The sequence below is a fragment of the Penicillium verrucosum genome (assembly GCF_028828655.1).
Source record: "Penicillium verrucosum strain IBT 35672 chromosome Unknown utg000001l_segment0_segment0, whole genome shotgun sequence".
Taxonomy (NCBI): Eukaryota; Fungi; Ascomycota; class Eurotiomycetes; order Eurotiales; family Aspergillaceae; genus Penicillium; species Penicillium verrucosum.
Window position 1 is genome coordinate 3,920,576 of NW_026643210.1, and position 23,725 is coordinate 3,944,300.

Consider the following 23,725-nt stretch of genomic DNA (forward strand, 5'->3'; position numbering starts at 1 on the left):
GCTATATCGGATATAGATCGGGTATAAATACCCCTCGAATTAGAAGAGTTTCTTAATATATTTAACTACGAAAAAGCGGGTACCCTACTAAAGACTAAAATATCCGATTATATAATCGAATTTAAAGAAGAGAAAACCCCTCCTTATAAGCCGATTTATCTACTATCTAGAACCGAATTTAAGGAGTTATAGGCCTATTTAGTCGATAATATTAAAAAGAAGAGAATTCGCCTATTAAAGAGCCCCGCGGGCGCCTTTATTCTTTTTATCCTAAAGAAAAATAGAGGCCTATAGCTATATATAGACTATAAAGGGCTAAATTATATATTAATTAAGAACTAGTATTCTTTATCTTTTATTTTAGAGATTCTCGACTATTTTTTAGGAGCCTAGTTTTTTAGTAAGATCGATATTAAAGATATCTATTACTAGATTCGACTTCGGGAAGGTAACGAATAAAAGACGGCTTTCCGAATAAGATATAGCTATTTTAAATATATAATTATATTATTTAGATTATTTAATATACCCGCTATCTTTTAAAACTATATCTATACCGCGTTAATAAGGCTAGTTAATATAATATATATAGCTTATTTAGATAATATCCTAGTATTTATAAAAGATCGAGAATCCTATACGAAAGCCCTTTAATAAGTCTTCGAAAGACTATAGAGAGCGGAACTCTATATAAAACCGTTAAAATATACTTTCTATTAGAGAGAGATCGAGTTCTTAGGGTTTATTATAGATAGATTAGGGGTAAAAATAGACTAAAGCCGCGTCCGCGTAATCTAAGAATAGAAAGAACTAAAGAGCTATTATAATATTTAGGTCTTTTTAGGATTTTATAATTTCTACCGCTATTTTATAAAGAGGTATTCTTAACTATCCCTATCTTTTATATTTATAATAAAAAGAAGTAAGAATAGTAAAAAGCTAAGGTATATATAGTTAAACGCGACTAAATTATAGGCGTTTTAGTAGTTAAAACTTACCTTTTAGTTAGTATCCCTATTATATTATTTTAATCTAGAGAAGTATATTATATTAAAAACGGATACTTTAAATTAGGATATAAGAGGCGTACTCTTATAATTAGATTCGAAGGGTCGGTAGTATCTAGTAGTCTTCTAATTAAAGAAATTTTCGGGCCTAGAATTTAATTATATTATCCTAGATTAGGAGCTTTTCGCTATTATTTACTTTTTTTAATACTAGTAGTACTATCTAGATAGTAGTAAGTATCCTATTAAAGTATTATTAAACTATACTAATTTATATATATTTATAATTTAATAGAAGCTTAATAGCCGATAAGTATACTAGTATATATTCTTAACGCTTTTTAATTTTATTATAAAATATAAGCTTAGAAAAATAAACCCTATAGACGGGCTTTCTAGAATTCTAAATTCCGAATAAGTAATTATAAAAAAGGAATTAATTAGTCCGATTTAGAACCGAATTATAGATAAAAAGACCCTAGCTCTAAGAGAGACCGAAGGGCTAAAGGCCCTAATAATCTAAAATATTATAGGGACTTAAGATTTAGATATAGATTAAAAGTATAAATCTTAAAGATATAACTCGATCGGATCGATAGTAAAACGTATTAATACCGATATAGACCTATAGTCTAAATAAAAAGAGCTATATAATAAATTAGATATTCTATTTAATCTAAAGGATACTATAATAATCTAGTCTATAAATATAGTTACTACTATAAATACTCTTAAATAGATAGAAAAACTCTAATTAGATAATCTAGAAATAATCCGCCGGAAGGGTAATATATTAGCCTAGAAACCTAGTAGTAAGGATTAGTTAGTTAACGTCTTAGATTATCTTAGGTACTAAGGATATTTATATATACTAAAGAAGGAGGGTATTTATTAAAAATTAATAATAATATATTATAATAACCCTATTATAGGCTATTTTAGGAGAGTAAGGACCGAGGAACTTTTTAGAAGAGATTTCTATTAAATTAATCTATAAGAAGACGTAAAAAAATACGTAAAATCTTATATAGTATATTAAACTATCTAAACGCTAAGATATCGCCTTTTCGGTAAGCTCGAATTACTACTAATTCCCTCCTAGTCTTTTACCGAATTATTAATAGACTTTATTATAGGCTTATCTTAATCGATCTAGAAAGGAAAGATAGTTAATATAATTTTAGTAGTTATAGACCGTTTTTCGAAATAGTATCTTTTCTTCTTAGTTTCGACTATAATAGACGCTTTAGAATTAGCCGAGCTATTCTATTAAAGTATTAAATTATAATTCGGACTACTAAATAATATTATATCCGACTAGAGATTAGTTTTTATAAGTAGATTTTAGTTAAAATTATACTATATATTCTAGGTAAAACTAAGATATTCGATAGCGTTTTATCCCTAGACTAATAATTAAATAGAGAGGATAAACTAAACGCTCGAATACTACCTTCGGTATTTTATTAATAAGTAATAGAAGATATAGCTTATACTTTTATATACCGTAGAATTCGCTTATAATAATACCGTTAATATAATAATTAGAATATTACCTTTCTAAGCCCTATTAGGGTTTAATCTAAATTTCTAAATACGCGCTAAAAATAGTAGTATTAAGAGGAAGGTACCGGTAGCTTTAATAAGAATTTAAAAGCTTATAAAGCTTCGCGAAAAGCTATAGAAAGTATAGAGAATAGTAACTAAAATATAGGTATTTTATTATAATAAGTATTATAAAAAAATAATATTTAAGAAGAATAACCTAGTAGCCTTATTAATAAAAAACCTATAATTAAAAGAAGATACTATAAAGAAGTTATTATCTAGATAGATTAGATCTTTTAGAATCCTCGAATACGTCGGAAAATAGGCGTATCGCCTCTTACTCCCTAGCTAATATATAGCGATCTATAACGTTTTCCCTATCTCCCTACTTTAACTATAGTACTAATAAAAAAGCGAATTAGAATAATTACTATTACTAGAACTAGTAGATAATAATAAATAGAAGATTAAAGAGATTAAGGATTACTATTAATTTAAAAATAAACTATACTATCTAGTAAAGTAGTATAGCTAGCTATTAGAATATAATTAATAAGTATCTAAAAGCGTAATAATAAATACGCTAAAAATTATATTAAAATATTAAAAAACTCTAGAAAAGAAGAAAATCTAAGGATAGTTATAGCTACCGAATTAGAACCGGAACTAGCTTATTATACTCGTAGGTCTAAGAGGAATATAGCTAGGTACGCCTTTAGGAATTATCCTATAATATTAGATATCTAGGAATTATCTTAAGTAGCCTAGACTAATTCTTATATATCCTCCTAAAAGATAACTACCCTAGTATATTAGCTATATACCGACTCCTCGGCTATACGTAGATAAGGGTAGTAACTAGCCTTATTTATAAGTTTCTCGTATTTAATAGCGGTAATAGGAATAGGTAATAAAGGAATTACTAACGAACTATAGTCGGATATCTACTAGGAATAAGCGTCTTTAGTAGCTTAAGAATAGGTTAGAATAAAATCCCGAAGATATAAAAAAAAATACTTTATCTAAGGTATACGAGTACTAGAGAGAGAGTAGGTATAATAATAAAACTTTATAAAATTATTAAAGCTCGCGATAAGATACCGAACGTATATTATAACGCTAACGATTAGCTTATAAGGTAGCTATAATATAATCGCGGTATTTTAATTATTAATATTAGGCTTAGCGTCTTCGCTAAAGCTATTATTAGAGTTCGTCTAAAAGTCCTAAATCTATAATAAGTACGCCGAAAGTTTATAGTAGTTCCCTTTAATATCCTTAAGGACCTAAATAAAATTAGTACGATTTAGTATTAAATCTTTATCGGAGTAGTCTAGAATACTTACTATCTTATAAGGCTTATATAATCTATTATAGTATTAATAATTCTTCTTATTATATATTTTAGCGAAGTAGTAGATAATAAAAAGTCGAAGAGATATCAAATTAGTATCTATCTACTCGCGTATAGAAACGCGTAGGTATATTATATACTAGGTATATTAGTATAAAATTAGAGAGTATAGTTTATATAGCGAATAATAAATAGGAGATATAGTTATAATTAATCTATAAAATAATAATAAAGAAGTAGTAAAACGTAAATCTAAAAGAGTAAGAAGATAGAGAGTTATAAAAAAAAAATAAATTAAAGATTATTAATATAATAGGGTCTAGATCGGATTCTATATAAAATAGGAAACTATAGATTAAATCTAGGAATATAAATTATATCTTCTATTTCTATCTACTACCTACTAAAAACTAAAAACTAAAATCTAAAATAATATTAATATATAATCTTCTCGCCTATAATTTAAAAAATAGAATAGGAAAAGAATCTACTAGATTCTTTACTAAGTCCCTTAGAATAACGCCTAGTACTATAGGATCGAAGTATCTAATATATATATTTTAGATTACTATTAAAAGATTATATTTATCTTAGATTTAAATAATAAAACTATTATCTCTTATCTAGAGACACTACCCCGCTTTAGTATAGAACTATTTTTACTATTCTTTTATCGAAGAAATAAGAGAGTATAGGATAGGGTTTAGGTATATTATATAGCGACTAGCGAGATAGCTATAATACTAAAATAGGTCGTTAGCGAATTACTACTAGGATATATAATTTCTAAGAACCTATCTCGGTCTTTATAGAATCCTTCCGGTCTTTATCTAAAAACCTATAATCGGACTTATACGCTTTATAGATAGTATCGAAGTCTTTTACTAAATTAATAACCTCTTTATCTATCTTCTAGAGATATACTATATCTTATATATAATATTTATTTATAGGTAACTAGTACTAGGCTATCTACTCTAGAATCGCGATTAATTTAACGCGATCTCCCTATATTCCCTCTAACGGAGGTTTATATATCGATTTCCGTTAATTATATTACTAGTATTTTTTAGAGTTAGCCTTATATAAGAAATACTAGATAGAAAATAGAACCGCGCTTATTCCGGGGGTAAAATAAATAATTATCGAGCGAAGATAGCTTATATACTATATATTTTTTAAATAGATTCGATTTCTACGAATAGCGGGTATAATAAAATCGATACTAAATATCGAGGATAGTTAGGAAATTAGGGTTCTCTACTATAAATATATCTATAGCTATATAGCCCTAATACTATAAAGATATAGTAAAATTAGATAAAGATTTAGAACTATTCTAATTATAGCTCCTTTATTATAGAGTACTACCGATATCTCCCCGATACTTTATAGCTATAATCTATTTTCGGATATAGATATCCTCGTAGGAGAAGGGAGAATAATTATAAAGGATAAAGGTCCTTTTAAAGGTAAAATAGGAACTTAGGCGATATATATATTTATAGAAGTTTTGATACGTATATAAATCGTACGGGGTTCGTCACCCGATCGGTGCTAAGCCTTAGCACGCATATTTCCTTTTAATCTTGGGTCCCCCGGGACCCCTGAATTCTGGCAAGAATTAGTCTTGGCACACATAGCCCAATACACCTTTGTTCCTCCTCCCAAGCCAACGTATCTTACCCGGTTGACAGGCCTTACACCTGAAACAGTATATTCTTACAATATAAGAGTATAGAGATAGTTTATAAACCACCCTAATGCGTATACTATATTAATTACTAAATATATTAAATAATAATATAAGAAAAGAGTTGTTTAGCTTTAATATAGTATTAATTGTATAGAAAATAAAATAGGAATAAGATATTTCTACTTATATTTATATTTATATTCTAATATATATGTACTTACCTCTACCACAAATATATATTTCTAATAGTAGTTATAATAGTTAACAAATACTTAGGTTAATAGAACATTACTACAATATGATTAATCTCAATTTTTATAGGTAATAAATATAATATAAAGTCTATTGGCTTTAAATTCAGAGGAATTATATAAAATTTCTAACTTAGAACTGTGATAATATAGCAATGTTCGTTAGACAAACCAGAACAGTTGTAAAAAACAGTTATTTTGTTTAATGACTTAGCATCATTATGAACGCCAAGACCTATGTTTTATGCAAAAATGGGTTCAAATGGGTTATTATTGGGTTATTGGGTCTAACCCATTGGGTTTTGGGTTAGGTTGGGTTATAGAGGGCGGAACCCAAAACCCAATGGGTTGGGCTTTGGGTCGGAGTGGTTCTGCCGAAGTCTATATTCGGCTATGATTTATTATAGATAGATTTCCGATTTTTCTTCGATTTAGGGGTTGCTTCGTCGCTAGGTAGATGACTTCTCTTCTATCACTTTAACTACCTTAGTATCGGCGATAGTAGGATTGATCTTCGATTTAATCTTTATTAGAACGATTCCGGGCTCATAACTAACAGAAATCTGATATATTAAATTGTATAGGCACCACGGCTGATATTGAGAACTCTCTGTTTTTCTAAAATGACAAAACCCGCTATTTCAACAATGTGTGCGGTAATGATGACTAATCGTAATATATGGTATATCCAGTACTCGAAGTCACATGATCTCCATGGTATAATACCATGTAAATCCATTGTATGCAACCTTGCACTTTGACATTACATTTTATTGATGCAGCTTACTCAGGCCGCTCACCCCTGGGCTCAGCTCAGACTCAGTGAGCGGATCAGAGCGCTCAGAGACGATCAGAGCATGCTTAGTGAGCGGATCAGAGCGCTCAGGGGCGTGCTCAGATCTACTCAGTGAGCAAAAAGCGGCAAGGCCTGAGCACTAAAACGGAAAGGGAAAGCCAAGAAGTGGCAGAGGAAATCAAGTACGTAGGTGACATATATGCTCACGTGCAGTAATGGAATTTGTCACATCAAAATCGTCAAGGCGTATGTTGTATGTACTTCATACCCCAATCTGGACTAGTAACGGCTGAAATGAAAGCAGCCCGAGGCCAAGCTGGGGTCAATATCTGCTATGAGGCATTATTGGTCTGCAGTGCATATTACTCGGGAAGTCAAAAGGGATTTGAGAATTGAATTTTGCTCAGATGCTCCTACTTTGCTGGTCCTTGCCTAGTTCTTCTCGAATTCCCCAGGTATTTTCGCCATTTCTTTCAACTAGCCGCCCATAACGACGATCAATTTTGGGTGTGATGACATTGGTCAGAAGGGTTTGGGGCCCAGAACATCATCATGCTTAGGCCCTCCCATCATTCTGCATTCCCCGCGAAAATTACCCAGACGGACCCGAGATCTTCCCTTTTAGTTACTTCTTTGGGAAGAATCCCCAAACTCGAGCAAGTTTACCCCACCAAATTCCCAGAGATATGATGCAGGCGAACAACGAAGGTCAAGTGTTCCAAGGCTCAAAAAGTTGAATTGGACTTCTCCCGTGGAAAAAGGAGGGGGGAGGAAATACGCCAGGCACAGATCTCCCGGTTGTGGCTGGTCCCTCCTTGGCTGATTACAAGGTTATCATTGACCAACTCCCAAGGCTTCCAAGGCTCGGTCTTGGGGAGGTCACAAGCAATTAGCCCGTGTAGTATCCGACATATAGGAATCTTTGGGATTCTCCATTAATCCTCCATGATTGGTTCCTCAAAGCCATCCCCAAACTTCATCCCCCCCCTGGTCTTTTTAGGAGGCGCTGCGCCACCAATGAAACCCAAATGACTAATCCTTGCCATTTCGTCACTCCCACGGGACTACGTGAAACCTGACTTGAGAGCTGTGACCACGCAGATCGGGATTTGTGACGTTGATATTCAAGATTCTGCACGGCGAACAAGGGGGTATAAAGGGGTCCTTGCTAGCTACAAGATTGATGGGGTCTCTGAGGTACTTCTTCGGATAAGACTAATAAGGTAGTCCGTGATCTCCTGATCAGAGGGAAAGACATGTATGTTTAGGTTCAAATGTCTGCTTTATATGTATATATACATATATACACCTTGTATATATATATATATATTGTATCCTCTGTAGCCACCAACATCATTATTATCCCATTTTCCTCATTTTCCTTTGACCGGGAAGCCGTAACATATGACGTAAGGCCGCCGACCTATTAGGGTTTTCCCGATTCACCGGCCCGTGAAAGTGAAGGGGGGGTTAAATATACCTAGGTATATATATAACAGAATATATAACAGATTGAAATTTATATTATATATATATATATATAAATCAGAATAGAAAATTAATGTATTAAAAAATATCTATAGTCATAAATCAATATAATCACAGGGTTTAAATATCTCCCCTCAAAAACGAGGGGAACGAACATCCACCGACCCACTGCTGCGGATGAGAAAGTGGGTTGAGCCTTTGGGAATTTATAACGTCGTCAGGTCCTAAACCTGTTACCCAATCCCTGCTTCTCTTTCTCTCTTCCTTCTTCCTTTTGATTTTCACAACCCCCCTCTCAACATCTTGAAATCCTACCTTTTACCTTTTACATCTTATTTTAACCCCAACCCATCCTCCATTTTGATTAACTTAAAAAAATTATTATGTCCACCAAGGTTTTGCTCGTCGGAGCAGCGGGTGAAACCGGAGGTTCTATCGCCAACGGACTGTTGGATACCGGGAACTTTGTAAGTGGTCCAGCTTCCAGCCTTACCAATTGACCCCAGACTAATTGCTTTTGTTTTTCTGATAAATAGGAGGTTATCGCTCTTGTTCGCCCTATCTCGGCCCAAAAGCCAGCTATAACGCGCCTTCAGGATCGGGGCTGCCAGATTCGGAAATGCGACTTGAAGGCCCCAGAGGAGCAACTCATCGAGGCGTTGACTGGGATTGATGTGGTTATCAGCTGTGTTGGTCCTGCCGAACAACAGGACCAGATTCCTCTCGCCAAGGCAGCCAAAAAGACTGGCGTGAAGCGATTCGTTCCATGTGGTTTCATCACCGTCTGCCCACCGGGTGGTATCATGTGGTTGCGTGACGAGGTATGAGAAATGTGGCACAGTACTTTAGTCAGTGGGCTGATCAGTCTTTTACCACGTGCAGAAAGAAATCGTCTACAACCAGATTCGACAGTTGTGGCTTCCCTACACCGTCGTCGATGTCGGCTGGTGGTACCAGCTCGCCTACCCCCGCCTCCCCTCCGGGCGTGTCGACTATGCCATGACATCTGGCAACGATGAGATTATTGGTGATGGCAATATGCCCACAGCATTGACCGACTTGCGAGACATCGGTCGCTACATGGCTATGATCATCTCCGACCCCCGCACTTTGAACAAGAAGATCCTCGCCTACAACCTGGTTCTCTCGCAAAACAAGATCTACGAGCTCATGGAGGAACTCAGCGAGGAGAAGATCGATCGAAACTACGTAAGTTGCACGGACTCTTGGGCTCGGAATGAGTCAAATGTGGCTAACCGATTTTTTCTCTTTTCCCGGAGCACAGATTCCCGAAGAAACCATCTGCAGCAGAGTCGTGGCGGCCCGACAAGCCAGTGAAACCTACCCCTTCGACCCGATCAAGTTCATTCCGCGATACCTGGCCGAATATCAGCTGTCCTGGGGAATCCGCGGCGACAACAACCCCGAGTACGCCAAGTATCTCGGCTACCACACCACACAGGACCTGTACCCCGAATTCCAACCTACAGATTTCCGCGAATATCTTGAGTCGGTCATTCGTGGTGCGGCCAAGGGTATTTACACCGATCGCGTGATCTCACGGAAGCACCAACGACACTTCCCACGTACCGAGTCCAGCGATTCCCTCTACACGCGTATATTCCCCCGCACGGAGTCGAGCGATTCGCTCATGTCGCGATGAATTGATGAATAGGAGAACCCCTGTTACGTATCTCGCGTTACCCCTCCGCCTCACCCAGGAAGCGACCGTTCCAGACAAACGCCTGCCCCAAACCGCTGCCATTTGGGAATATTTGACAAAGACTTTCATGACACCTCTCTCCTCCCCCTCTGACCCCATTTGACGGGGCCATGGAACTCAGTATGCAACCGACTGGTGCTTTTTTTTGGGGGGTGTCGATAACCTTGGGCGTTTGTGATTTTATGGCCTTTGATAGACGCTGGCTACTTTTGATGCCTCCTTGATGGGCTTGGTGGCAATCCTTAGAGCTGGCATAGGAAATGCTTCTATTTTTTTTGTTCCTGCCATTCAATTTCGATTGTCCCGTGATGGGATTTCTGCATATAGAAAATATATCCCAATCATTTTATGATCCCAACCAGTTGTGCCTCGTTCTTTCCCATACTCGCACTTGCACAACTACTTATCACCCCGGCTTTCTCGGCCATCTCCTGGGCTGTTCACTCGATCTCTAATCTTTGATTCACGTTGTTGATACCTAACTCTTTTGCTATACCTAGCTTCGTCGGCCAGAGATTCGTACTTTCGCTATTGAAATACAGCATAGGAGATGTTTCCCCGACGCCGATTGCGAACCTCTACCTGCGAACTGGGGCCCATCAGCGCTGAGTCACCGACTTCACAAACTACCCCGGAGGTTCACCAGAGTGAGCATGCTCTGGGCTTCACCGATATATACGGGTCATTGTCACCCCGTCAAATCAGCATCATCAGTATGTATCCCCCACCCTGTACGGGGTTGTACATTCTAACACAGGCTCTCAGCCATCGGGTCGGCGATTGGAACGGGCTTGATGGTTGGTACTGGAAGAGCATTGTCCATGTAAGATTGGTTCCTCATATCATGCGGATTTCTTCTATGCTGAACGAACGTTGACTCCAATATAGGAGCGGCGTAAGTCATTCCCTAGGAACCTCACAGGCGAAGATATTGATCTGTTATAGCCGGCAGCTATAATAATCTCCTACACCATCGTCGGATTCGCGGTTTACCTCGTCCTCTCTGCCTTGGGTGAGGTGGGTTCATGGTTACCGAAACCATATACCGTTGCAGATCAAGCCGTTCGATTTTGTCATCCTGCACTTGGATTCAGCTTGGGCTGGATGTACGTCCCCCTTCCTGACGAAAGCTGCGTATAACGTGCTTCGTTTTCTGACCGCACCCATAGATTCTGGCTGAAATATGCCGTTGTCACACCGAACCAGCTCACAGCTGCAGCGCTGGTGGTCTCGTATTGGGTCAGTGCGGAGCGAATCAATCCTGGTATCTGGATTACAGTTTTCCTTTCGGTCATTGTGACTCTCAACTTCATCAATCACCGCCTCCCGAGCATAATCGAGTTCTATGTCTCTTCATTCAAGCTTGTCGTTATGCTTGGACTCATGATACTCTCCACCGTCATTGCTCTGGGAGGGGGCCCGGATCAAGATAGGAAAGGATTTCGATATTGGTCGTACCCCGGTGCTTTCGGCGCGAATCCCCATCGTGATAGCGCATTGCTGGAGAAGTTCTACATAACCTGCTCGACGATGTCATCCGCCACGTTCGCGTACATTGGAAGCGAGCGGTCTGGAATGGCTCATTTCCCGAACGTTCGAAAGGCTACCTCGAGGGCTATCCAGAATACCTTTTATCGAATCATGGTCTTCCACCTTCTAGCAATTACCCTTCTCGGGATGATTGTTCCTCAGGACTCGGCCACTGTGATATTTTCAGATAATGCCTCCCATGAGTCTGCCGCATCAGCATTTGTTGCAGCTTTATATCTGGCAGGCATATCCGTACTACCGGACTTGTTGAATGCATGTATACTGTTGTTCGTCCTGTCAATCGCAGACTACGATCTCTATCTGGCAACCAAGGCAATGTGCGATCTCTCAGTGAAGCACCGTGCCCCAGCTTTTCTGTCACGCACTACCCGGAGAGGCGTCCCGATCTATGCTTTGGCTGTGAGCTCGTCAACCGCAACATTGGCATATCTTAACGTCCACCAAGACTCAACTGTTGTATTCGGATACTTCGTGGACATGGTCACAATGCTCGGGTTGCTTACGTGGATTTCAATTCTCGCCACCCATATATCCTTTGTGCGAGCACGAAAGGCTCAAGGCATTCCCGACAAAGCTCTAGCTTTTAGAGCTCGATTCGGTCTGCCTGGAACGTGTTTGGCTCTCATTCTCTGCTTGTTCATCTCTGTCGCCATTGTCTTCGATTCCTTCAGTTTCGATGAAGGTGTTCGGACGTTCGACGTCAAGTCCTTCATTGCCTCGTACATTAGCATTCCTGTCTACATCATCTTGATGGTTGGCTATAAGCTCGCTGTCCACAGTAAACGTGTCAACCCTAAGGAGGCTGATCTATGGACAGACAAGATGGAATCTGAAAATGAGAGAGGGGACGCAGCGGAAGGAAACTGATTGTGATAGCCCTGGAGCCAGTATTCTATATGTCATCAGGATCATTGACCAACTTTTTGACCAACAGGCGAGAAAAGAAAAGAAAAGAAAAGAAAAGAAAAAAAAGAAAAAGAAAAAGAAAAAAAGCAAATACCATTCACTCTATTCTCCTGAATGTCTAGTCTGTGCGCTATAATTTGGTACTAACTCTAGCTTCAAGTTCCATTATTCGTCCAGTATCTAGTATGCCCTGGTGAATAACCCACGCCTACAACTCCACTGTGTGATTGACTTGGAAACATCTTAAGACATCCATCACTCCATATGCAGCCCTGAATCCTCGATATGTAAAACTGGACAGCCAGCACAGCGACAGGTTAAGTGGGGGACGCTAATAGCAGCTACCCGAAGTTGGCGCGTAAACAGTTCTTTTGCACAGCAACCCGTAGACCTATGTTGTTCTCCAGGTAGAACCCAGGTAGAACTTCCAAGGTTGAGGAGTCAACTAAGACATTCTGCTGATTTAAGATCCTCATCCCCCTCAATTCCTCAATTTCCCATTCTTAGAACACTACCCATAAGGAAACCAACCCAATGCATCTGAGGTTTGTTTACATCCCCCCACCATGCCTTCGCATGAGACTAACAAAGAACCCTCACATGCAGTCGAATCTTGTGATTTCATTCTTCATTCGACACTCCAGCAGAACGACATCAATTTTTCTTTTCTCCTGGATTGAATGGGATGCTGAAAATGGATCATCCCGTTACCCCACAACACCAAAAAGAGGATTTCCGCACTTTCATCACAAGAGTGAACGTCAAATTTGGTCTCGAGATTCCCCTCCCAGGAATTGAATCCCCCTCGACCAGAGAGGGAAATACCAGCCTCCCCAGTCAGATCTACAAGCATATTCGTCCACTGTTCTTCAATAACAAGGTTGACAAGAGAAGCCTAATTGGCAATCTCGAAGAATGGGTCAACGGGAACCTGCCGTTGGCCGGCCAGGGACACGCCCAGAACCCTAACTATCGGACCAATGCAGATCGTCGGGCAAGCCAACGACACCAGAGCGAGGAACCTGCGCCTCCGCTCTCGCTTACTGGCCCCGAGAAGGACATGTGTATGAAGCAGCTGCTAGCACTTATGGAAGATGAGGAATATCTTTTGGCGAATGGTCGTGTTGTAAACACGAAAAAAAGGTTAGCAGCTAATTCTTTTGGAGATGTCCAGGGCTTATCACCTAAGAAACAAAGGTTTGATGATGATGATGATGAAGATGAAAACTTCCACACCGCGCCGAATTCCCCCGTGAAAGGATCTGTGCTAGCTCAGTCCCCCTTGGGGAAGAATTGGGATGGAGGTTTACAATTTTCTGAGACGGTACAGGCTGCCTTTCAAGGCTCATCTCGGGGGTCTCTGGGACCGTCAACTTGCCGGTCAATAGTCATCGAGCAATTCAGTCTCCTGCGCGGGGGCCGGTGGGAAGTGCATCGCCAGCAAAGATCCCAGTTCACCCGTCTCCCGGAAGGAACGATGGACCCATTCACTCGCCTGGACATAACAAAGAGAACTTCAATTCTCCGGCCAAGTATTCGGCGACCTTCCGTCCGCCAATGAAGGCACAACCAGTACAGGGTCCAGGGAATCACCAATCGCTCCCTAGGAAAGTGGTCACTAATTCACAACCCAAGCCTCAAGGAAATGTTCCCACTCCGACGAGGAAGTCGACGAGCACTTCGTCGCCAGCAAAGACTCCAGTTGCTGCCCAATCACCCGCAAGGAACCCTGGATCTGTCCGATCGCCATCTAAAACCCCAAAATCGGCAAAATCACCCTCCCAATCGCCGTTGAAACAGATGGATCTTCGATCATTTGGGTTTGGTAACAGCTTCAACGAAGAAAATTCTCCTACCGAGAATGATGTTGAGTTTAAAAAGCCTACTTTATTTGAAAAGCTTAGTGCAGCATCCGATGAATCGAAGCGTAACGATGTGACGCTTTCAGATAGTACAGACTTTTCAACAACGATCACTTCGTCGGTATTTTCTCGCGATCTTAGCATGGGGCAATCCTTTGATACCGTCACGACAGACATGACCGAGATAATGGATACGCAATCAACATATGCAGACTCGGTCGTCGGGTACATGGCTAGCGACGAGATGCAAAGGAGCGTGGATGCTGCTGCTATCTCTATGATGGTAAATGGAGACCCCGTTGAAACGGAGTACTCTATTAAACAGGAGTTTGTTGATGAGCTCCTGTCCTATGGCCCGTTTTCGGCGGAAGAATCCTTCTCAGCGAAAATTCCGTTGCGATTCCGATATGAGCTAGAACGCATTGGACGCGCGTGGGGAATTCCGTTCAAGAAAATACTAGTTGGCGACCGTATTACCTTCAACACCCAAGATGATTTCTGGTCATGGGTCGGCGGACTTGGTCGACGTTACGGTCATCTCTTGCCAGAGAGATCGCCACGCCGGGCCTGGGATGCTGCTATTGGTGATTTCAAATCAGATAAGCACTCAGAGGTGGTGGTACTGTCAGGAGAATTGGACTGGTGTGATGAGTCTGAGCCGGGTATTTTCAAATTGAGGCTCAACCCGCTCAAGCCAGAGCGGACGTGTCGATTCCACCGAAGGTTTGGATCTGATAGATTCCTCACTCTTACTGTTCCAGCCCCAGATCGGCCTCCAGTCCATCAGAAACAACCTTCCTACCCATCAGTCCTTCGCGAGAGTATTGCTTCCTGGCTCACAAGGAATGATCATTATTGCCTCGGACGGACCTGGCGGGCTTTCTACGTCGAAGAAGTAAAAACCAAGCGAAAAGCCAAGGGCGAGCCTCGGTTTCGGGTTGAGCTGTTCGCCATTGATGGCGACGACTTTGATCATTTGTATCAGGTCCCCCCAGTTGTGGCCCCTCCTCGACAGCAAAGTGACAACTATACTCCGATGAGTGTAGATGCTTTGCTGGAATGGCATATGCCCAAGACTGCGAATGCGAATCAAAGCAATTGCAAGCTCTTCCAGCGAATCTCTCTAGGCTTGTCGAAGACGTTTGCGACAGTCAAGTTAAAGCCAACGCAAGTGCTTCGTTTGAGAGACGATCCAACCCGGGCTGTCATGAATGATGGATGTGCTTTGATTTCGAGGACTCTTGCGAACCAAATTTGTGATCAATTGGGCATAACCACCGCCACGCCTAGTTGCTTCCAGGGCAGAATAGCAGGCGCTAAGGGCCTCTGGATGGTTGATTGCCACCAATCTAGTATCTCTACCATAAATGACGATGACATTTGGATTCAGATCTCGGACTCACAGTTGAAAATACACCCTCATCCCCAGGAGTGGGTTGACCCAGTTGACGACGAGAAATTGACGTTCGAAGTAGTCAACTGGGCTAAGCCATTGCACCCTGTTGACCTCAATATCCAGCTTCTTGCAATTCTGGAGTATGGAGGGAACGTGAAGGAGTACATTGCCAAGCTCACGCGTGACGGTGTGCAGAGTCTTTATGATGACTTTCTGGAAGTTCTCCGATCAAACAACCCCGTGGTTTGTCGAGCCCTGCTTCAGAAGCTGAGACCCTCCGGCGAGGATGGAACTGGTAAAGCGCGACGATTAGAGCAGTGGGTGACTAATGATGCTGAGTCCATCATTCGCTTTTCGGAGGCTGGCTTTGCCCCACGCGACTTTTTTCCCCTTCGGATGAACATCCGCAAATACTTGACATGGCTTCTTGAGCGACATGTTGAAGAACTCAAGATCCAGGTCCCACTCTCAACCCATGCATACTGTATTGCAGACCCATACGGAGTTCTCGGTCCGGATGAAGTTCACTTTGGCTTCTCTAATAACTGGCGGGATCCACAGGGCCAGTTTGAAGACAATCTACTGGATGGGGTAGATGTTCTCGTGGGCCGACTTCCAGCCCATTTACCGTCTGACATTCAACGGCGCAGAGCCGTGTGGAAGACTGAACTACGTCACTTTAAAGATGTCGTTGTGTTTCCAACCACAGGGACTTTTCCTCTAGCCGGTATGCTATCCGGAGGAGATTATGATGGCGATACGCCGTGGATCTGCTGGGATCAAGTGATTGTCGAGAGGTTCCACAATTCCCCGATGCCCTCTCATGAATATCCCGCAGAGCATTACGGACTCACGAAACATTCCGTTCCGATGGCCTCGCTGGAGTCGACGGAAGACTTTTTGGAAAGTGTGTTTGATTTCAACCTCAACCTTTCAAACCTGGGTCGATGTACCGTCGAGCATGAGAAACTGGCATACGATGAGTCAGTCGACTCTCCAAAAGCGAAAGAGCTGGCCTGTCTGCTGGGTCATCTTGTTGATGGCCGGAAAGGTGGAGTTCATCTTTCAGAGCAAGCCTGGAAAGAATACCGCAAAACCATTAGCCCTAAGCAACGTACGCTTCCCGCGTATCGGAACCCAGAGCGCAAATTCAAACCGTCGAACATTGTCGATTTCCTCAAGTTTAACGTCGCACAGTCGGAGCTCCGCAGAATTCTCTCAGGTCTCAACGAGGCGTTCCCCGAGAATGATATCCAAAATCAACTCGACGATGACCTCATTCGTCCGTGGAGTGAAGCCGATGAAGCATCGAAGGGCAACTCTCAGCATAGTCAAGAGTTAAAAGACGCTCTTGGTGAAGTTAAGAGGTCGATAGACGAACTATACAGGCAGTGGAACCAAGGACACTCTGCTTCTATCGGCGACAAGTTCTCTGCCATATCACGTCAAGCTGCCGAGAGTGCAGCTGCGCTTGCTCCTCCCACCGCGGGCAACCATCCGCTTATCCACACTTGGCAAAATAGCCGCAATGAGTGGCAACGGTTGGTAGCTTCGTATACCTACCGTCGATGTCCAAACTCCCGGTTTATTCTTCATGCCTTTGGTGAGACATTGTGTGAGATCAAGGCGTCCGTCTCGCCATCCCGCCTTATCACTAATGACGTGGTCGCCTGCTACCGAGTGAATCAGAAAATGGTGGCACATCTCACGGCCAATGAATTGCCAGGGAATGAGATTGATGATGTAGATGAGTATGAAGACGGAGAAGTCATTGAAGCCATGCTATCGTCTTGAAAGGGACCGGTCGGTCATTACGATGATCGATTGGAGGAAAAATTGTCCTTCGAAATGTGATACGAGTGACGCCAACAGCGACCCGGCGTTTGATTTTTGCCTATTTTGAATCTGGGCGATATTTTCTTGTGATGTCTGTGACTGTTGAACATAGTTAGCATGATATAGTTAGATACCTTGTTATTTTTGCATATGTTAAGAGTTGATAGACAGCCCCAATCACATGTTGTATCTAAACATAACTAGAGTACTTTAACAGATCATACTAGGATCGGGCTTTTGCCTAAAAGACTACCAAGCAGAGTTCATCCTAGTCCTCAAAGGTCAACTGCTAAAACACTCCCCACATCACATGCCGTGCTCAAGCCGAAACAGGCTGTATATGGCCCAACAAAGATATGATTGGGTCTATAAATTGAAACAAAGACTATATTTGGGGTCTTGTACCCAATATTAAAATACATTTAATACCGTCAAGAGAAATCAGCCTCGTAAGTACATCTCATACCGGTCAACAGAGCGGTAAATGGAAATCGTAGGCCAAAGGCCTATAAATCACATTCCATATATATATACATTTAGGCATATGATAGGGCGGAGCAACGTCTTCCGGGACAATGTCAATCTACACAGTACAGTACATGCATACAACGTATGGAGCAGGGGGAAAAAGAGGTGCAACCGACGCAGAACACAATTGCACAATTGAACTACAACGTCTACGACGGAGTACGTATGTTGTAAGTCGTAACTAGTTCGTAGAGAAAGGGCGTCAAGGATCGAGAGCGATCGTATTCGCTCTCGTTCTTGGTCTGTCGAGCATATCCTAACTCATCCTAGCGCACGTTGGGGTACATGCATACAGACGTACTAGTCGAGTTACATTGACAACGATAAAAATGGAGATACTATGACATAGGGAAATGATGAACCCCGGAGGGGGTTCGTTGTGTCTTTTCCGGGATCATGGATTCTTCTCCGTAGGACAGATGTGTTTATTCAGTATCATACTATGCGTTGCGATGGGTGTACATCGTACTTGGGTGAAATAGGAACCGACTACATATTGAAAAAGCTCTATAGGCAGGCGCATTGGCACTACAGAGTACATCGCAGGGTGTACGCAAGACACAATTGTCGGTGACTTCAGAGTTTTCACATCAAATGAAGAGTGAAATAATCATTTTCGGTAAGATCGAAGTGCCAAGAGGGGCGAATAGATGTGAGTTTGTTGGGACAACGAGATATTTGACATGTGATGAGGAAAGGTACATCGGTAGCCATAGTAAATTGTATGGCCAACCAGGTACCGTAGGAATGTGATTACCTCACCTTATTCCTCCTTCCTGATTAGGACTAGTGGATAAGTGACACTTTTTCACGTGAAAGACGATACGATGCGAAACTCCGACGTCTTGGGGTCACTACACACACTCTCTCTATGGACGATCTATGACCCGCCATGGAACCCCCCAAAACCGCTAGGCCAAAACTACCTATCCGAAAGATAAACGCCACGAGTCTAAACTCGACCAATTCGCTCCCCTCCGCGCTTACAAGTAACCTCGCCCCATCACCTACGGCTCCGCCTTCTCACAATGCTCATCCATCCGTGATGGATGTCGATAAAGCAGAAGATCGATCTCGTCGAGCTGCCAGTGTGTTATCGATGGATGATCTCGAAGCTGCACAGGCCCTTGAGGGGCTTCGCTCCGGTATGTGGCTCTGATATCCCGAACCAGCCCACTTAAAGTGTCGCAGCTTTCGGTTTTCGCTGGATTAGGATTACTGTGCGACGGACCTTCAACTAATCTCAACAATAGATTTCGGACAATCTCCTCGAACAACGCGACAATCCCTGCCCGTCACTTCACCGGACCCACCGCAGCCAGAGCCACTATTGTCTCTGCTAACTTCTTCCCATCCACTTATCTCCTCTGCCATAAACGGCTCGGTTTCTGCTTACGCCACCTCGAAATCATACTCGCCGCGATTCAAGTCTGGTGCTGAGTTCATCGAACGCAATATTGGATCACCTGTCGCGAACACCGTCGGCACGGTAGGCCGCAGGACTGGTGTCGAAAGCGGTCTTCGTTGGGCGCTACAGCGGCGGGACTCGACAAGCGAAGACTCAAACCACATCAATAAGCGACGAAAGATGGATGGGGAGAAGAGACCGGACGGCTCAGCTCACCCACCGCGAACACGAAGCTCGTCCGATCTCTCCATGGACGAGTCGCTCCCGCCATACGACGAAATAAGGTCTCCTCACTACGAAGAGAAACCAGGAAGACGTGCTGAGCCGACATGGCAAAGCCGACTAGTTATTTCGACTTCGGGGCTCGGGGTCGCCATGAGCGATGAATCGTTGCGTAGTCTGCAATATTGTCTGACTTGGCTTCGATGGGCAAATGGTCGATTAGGCAAATCCATTGTAGCACTGCACAGTGCTGTCAACGAGTGGGAAAACCACAAATCACGATCACCGTCGGATATCGAGGCAGGAGGAAGTGGGCAAGAAAGTGCCTCGTTGCTTATCCAGCGCATCCAAGCGGTGAAGGCCGATGTGCTATCGACCTTGAAACAAGTAGTGGATGTTGTTTCCAAATATGCAGGAGGCGCCCTGCCGGAAAATGCCCGCCATCTAGTGCGTCGACACTTGACGTCTCTGCCGCACCGCTTCCAGGTTGCATCCACATCACAGCCACCACCGGACTCCCCAGCTGCCGCCTCCGATGCCACAATCAGTGCTCATCGCATCCTGGTGCTGGCCCAAGAGGGTCTAGACATGATGGCGCAAGTTAGCGGTGTCGTCAATGACACATTGGTCAGTGCTGAGCACTGGTGCGAGCGGCTTGGTCGGAAACGACCCGAGAACGGAGCTTCAGACGTGCCAGAGAAGCAGGGTGAATCTTCCTCCGACGCTCAGCCATATGGGATGGATATCAAGCAGTCTCTCCCCGAGAATGCGATTCAAGACGACGTCTCGATGTCCGGAATGGAGAAAGTATGATGTCGTCAAAGAGCTTTCTCTCGTCTCTCTTTACATATTTTCAATTTCTGTCACCTCTTGCCTATTATCTCGGCGGTTCTCTTATGTCTTTCTCTGATGAAGTCTTTTTTCACCTTTTTTTTCTATCATGATTGATATGATATCCTTTGTGCTATGTTCATTCCGTCTGGAGTGATAGGAAAAATCCCTGGAGATTATGGTGTTTATTTATTTCAGCGTGCGGTTATTGTTTTCTTTTGGATGGGCTCGGTTATCCTACTATTATAGTTATGGATCTTATGGTTTTTGGTATAGATATATGCAAGAGGCTGCGCGCTCAAGCTGAATGAATGCAGGCTATTCATCGATTTACACTTCAATTTTTCAGGAGATCATGTAAGCGATCTCATTCCTCAAGTGCTGCTAACCACATGTTTTCCGGTTGTATCGGCCCCGAGCCTGTCAACACGCTCAACAAGGCCGTCAATCACATGGGCCACGGCTATTTTTGCCTTTCTTGTTTTAGGCACCGTTGATATGCCGTGTCATATATCATGTCCTTTGCAGCTTATCCACAATGGGCTCTTCAAGCGAGAGACTGAGCCACTCCCATACCAATGAACCCAAGACCACAAATACCCTCTGCGGAACACCAGCTAATAGCCAGGCAACGTTTCACTATTGACATAAAATGTGTCATAGGTGCTGCTGAAGCCATTGAACTGAGTGGCCGTGGTACTTGTATATGCTGGAGCTCCGTCAGTTCTGTTGAAATCCCAAGAATGAAATGGCGAAACCCACCTCCCATGTTTTTATATTTGAGCCAATCTCCAATCTTGACTTCAGAATCAAGCGTCACCTCGCGCACAACACAATCGGTGCTGTCACATGTAGGTCCCCAGATCGAGTACCGATGATTTGTTACTTGCAAAGCATCCCCTTGTTTTGGTTTATGCAAGAACCCCCTGGCCTTCTTACTCTTGACCAAATATGGAACCATGGTCTCTTTCTCCATAATCACATTCATAAAATTCCCGTATATGCCATCGTTTTGATAAAGCATGTCTGGAACACCAGATCGAGCAGCACTCCCAAGCTGACGGCGACGTGAAATCACTCGACATACGAGAGTATACACACTACGAGCAAAAAGCCGACCTGGTTCTGCGATCGTTGTGATACCAGCTGGAAACTCGGACCGAATCGCGTCTCGAATGATGGGGGCCATAGCCTCAAAGCAATCGTCTTGAAAGCCGCCACCGATATCGAGAATTTTGAGGTGGAAACCTAGACGTTCGGCCTGTGAAAATGCCAGACGTGCATCTTTAATGGCCTTGCAAAATGATGCTGGGTTGGTAGCACCCGTCCCTAATAGTTCCGAATGGTCAATACATATGACCAAGTGACCAGCTAACTATATAAGACCAGAAGTTACCCCCCTCCAAGTACTTACCAACATGAAAGCTGACACCAATCACATTCAGTCCAAGCTCCCAAGCTCTTGAAAGTAGCTCTTCGGTCGTATCCAACTGCGCACCAAACTTGTCGCCCAGACAAATAAAAGCACCCTCATCATTTGCATAGATACGAAGTAACAGCTGAGCTTCTGGCATATGTGTCTTGATGGTATCCAATTCGTCGATATTGTCAAATGTAGTTCGCAAGACGCCAACCTCGCGTGCAAAGGCCACGGCGGCGGGTGCTTTGCACGGATTGGCGAACAGAATCCGGGCTGGATCTACGCCGAGGCTGAGAACTGCGCGCATCTCTTCAATAGACGCGCAGTCGAACCCCGTCCCCAGTTCTGCAAGAACGTTGAGGAAGGTTGGGTCACAATTGCACTTGACCGCTGCGGGAAAAAGGTTAGATTTCTATTCTCTAAATATGGGTGGGAATGGGGTAGAATGGGGTGCTATACCATAATACGGTCGTATACCGGACATATGCTGAGTCCAACGACGATGTTGTCGAAGTATCTGGCCCAAATCGGCGATGAAGAATGATTCATCGCCACCAACAACAGAGCGTTTGACTATGTGGGCAATATGACTCTCAATTGCGAGATCGACTAGCTCATCTGGTGAGAGATTTCGATATCCGGTGGCATGTATGATTTTCCCAGTGGTCACAGCTTCGCTGGGAGCAGAGAGGGGAGCCATGACTGTGGAAAGTAGTCGACTGAGAAGAACTGTGGAAAATGGAGAGTTCTGTAACTGAAACAACATTACAAAATAAAAAACATATGTCGGACTATAATACAAATCCCTGATGTATATGGTCCTTTGAGGAAGATGTACTGTGCGCTTTCGGTGGACACCGTGCGAATCGATCATTTAAAGAGGCTCGAATGAACCACCAGGTCAATAAAAGCCAAGTTTTGCACGTAATTGAAACTCTGCATTACGTTGGATCTCACGGAAAAGAATAAGCAACAAGTCGTACGGGATAAAGACCTCACTTCCCCAGTTAACCTGTGAGAGAGCCAATTATATTTTTGTTGAAACAAATTGACGTGTATTATGTGCGTGGAAGACGATCAATCAGTAACTAGATCGATTGATTGAGGCAATCCTGCTTCGATATTGGGTACTTGGTACTCCATTGTTAACCCGATTGTGATCAGCTCAACACTATTTATGTGGATTGATGAGTGAGGGCGTGGAGTTGGATACATGAACGGAGTAGAGGTAGATCACACAAGGTACACACAGGTACATCAAGGTCATCACTAACACTAAATATCTGAGTAGTGTGACCAGGATGTTGGTAATAGTATATGTTGTAGGTTTCAGGTTTCGAGAGCAAAGCTGAAATACAGTGAAGGTAGAAAGATAGAGGGTGAGAGCACCGAAGAATCAACACGTCTGACTCCAAAAGAATGAACTTCAAACTGTGGACGTTTTTCTTTTTTTTTTTTTTTTTTTTGTGCTTCAGCTGCATCTCCATAGATCGACGCATCACAGGCAAGTTAAGTGGTTCCTGCATGCATCTTTTATAACATACAACATTAAAAAAAAAGAACAGATGCAATTGATGTGTCGCTATTATGTGTATTCTTGTATATTCTTTTATTCCTCAGAGACCTTAGTCCAACATTTAGTTCAACATATCCCGGGGAATATCAGTCTCAGCATTTCTCGGCTTTGTCGTGCAAATTATACTGTTACACATCGAATGCACACAATAGATGTCGACCTTCGGAGGTCTTAAACTCTCTACTCCGTACTGTTGTAGGATTGACTCGCATATTTGCTTCTTTCATGGAAATTAAGATCTACGGAGCTGTGGCCTCTTGAGAAGTCAGCTGTCTATGAATGACTGTTCTTTGTAACATATAACATTGGAATCCCCCCGGAAGATT

General features: G+C 42.4%; 5 protein-coding genes across 5 annotated transcripts; 4 read left to right on the forward strand and 1 right to left on the reverse strand.

Annotated features, from left to right (window-relative positions):
• Nucleotides 1–8,497: 8,497 nt before the first annotated feature.
• Nucleotides 8,498–10,206, forward strand: N7516_001463 (aromatic alcohol reductase). Its single transcript, XM_057214185.1, has 4 exons — nt 8,498–8,607; nt 8,677–8,961; nt 9,023–9,349; nt 9,426–10,206. The coding sequence occupies exons 1-4, from the start codon at nt 8,524–8,526 to the stop codon at nt 9,801–9,803; spliced, it is 1,074 nt and encodes a 357-aa protein (XP_057076068.1). The 5' UTR covers nt 8,498–8,523; the 3' UTR covers nt 9,804–10,206.
• A 207-nt stretch (nt 10,207–10,413) lies between these two features.
• N7516_001464 (putative amino acid permease) lies at nt 10,414–12,281 on the forward strand (the record flags this gene model as incomplete). The annotated part of the gene is made up of 5 exons (XM_057214186.1): nt 10,414–10,576; nt 10,629–10,686; nt 10,752–10,758; nt 10,809–10,969; nt 11,033–12,281. The coding sequence occupies 5 exons, from the start codon at nt 10,414–10,416 to the stop codon at nt 12,279–12,281; spliced, it is 1,638 nt and encodes a 545-aa protein (XP_057076069.1).
• A 733-nt stretch (nt 12,282–13,014) lies between these two features.
• N7516_001465 (RNA dependent RNA polymerase) lies at nt 13,015–17,372 on the forward strand (the record flags this gene model as incomplete). The annotated part of the gene is made up of 2 exons (XM_057214187.1): nt 13,015–13,644; nt 13,725–17,372. The coding sequence occupies 2 exons, from the start codon at nt 13,015–13,017 to the stop codon at nt 17,370–17,372; spliced, it is 4,278 nt and encodes a 1,425-aa protein (XP_057076070.1).
• A 1,462-nt stretch (nt 17,373–18,834) lies between these two features.
• On the forward strand, nt 18,835–20,385 carry N7516_001466 (putative clock controled protein (Ccg-8); the record flags this gene model as incomplete). The annotated part of the gene is made up of 2 exons (XM_057214188.1): nt 18,835–19,087; nt 19,196–20,385. The coding sequence occupies 2 exons, from the start codon at nt 18,835–18,837 to the stop codon at nt 20,383–20,385; spliced, it is 1,443 nt and encodes a 480-aa protein (XP_057076071.1).
• Nucleotides 20,386–21,020: 635 nt separating this feature from the next.
• On the reverse strand, nt 21,021–22,523 carry N7516_001467 (type III PLP-dependent enzyme; the record flags this gene model as incomplete). Its single annotated transcript, XM_057214189.1, has 4 exons — nt 21,021–21,112; nt 21,166–21,732; nt 21,818–22,213; nt 22,283–22,523. The coding sequence occupies 4 exons, from the start codon at nt 22,521–22,523 to the stop codon at nt 21,021–21,023; spliced, it is 1,296 nt and encodes a 431-aa protein (XP_057076072.1).
• Nucleotides 22,524–23,725: the final 1,202 nt, after the last annotated feature.

Bases quoted from the DNA above. Each gene is read 5' to 3' on its own strand.
- N7516_001463 (XM_057214185.1), top strand. From the start codon at position 8,524: ATGTCCACCAAGGTTTTGCTCGTCGGAGCAGCGGGTGAAACCGGAGGT. The intron at 8,608-8,676 runs GTAAGTGGTCCA...TCTGATAAATAG, and splicing joins TGTTGGATACCGGGAACTTT to GAGGTTATCGCTCTTGTTCG. The intron at 9,350-9,425 runs GTAAGTTGCACG...CCCGGAGCACAG, and splicing joins AGAAGATCGATCGAAACTAC to ATTCCCGAAGAAACCATCTG.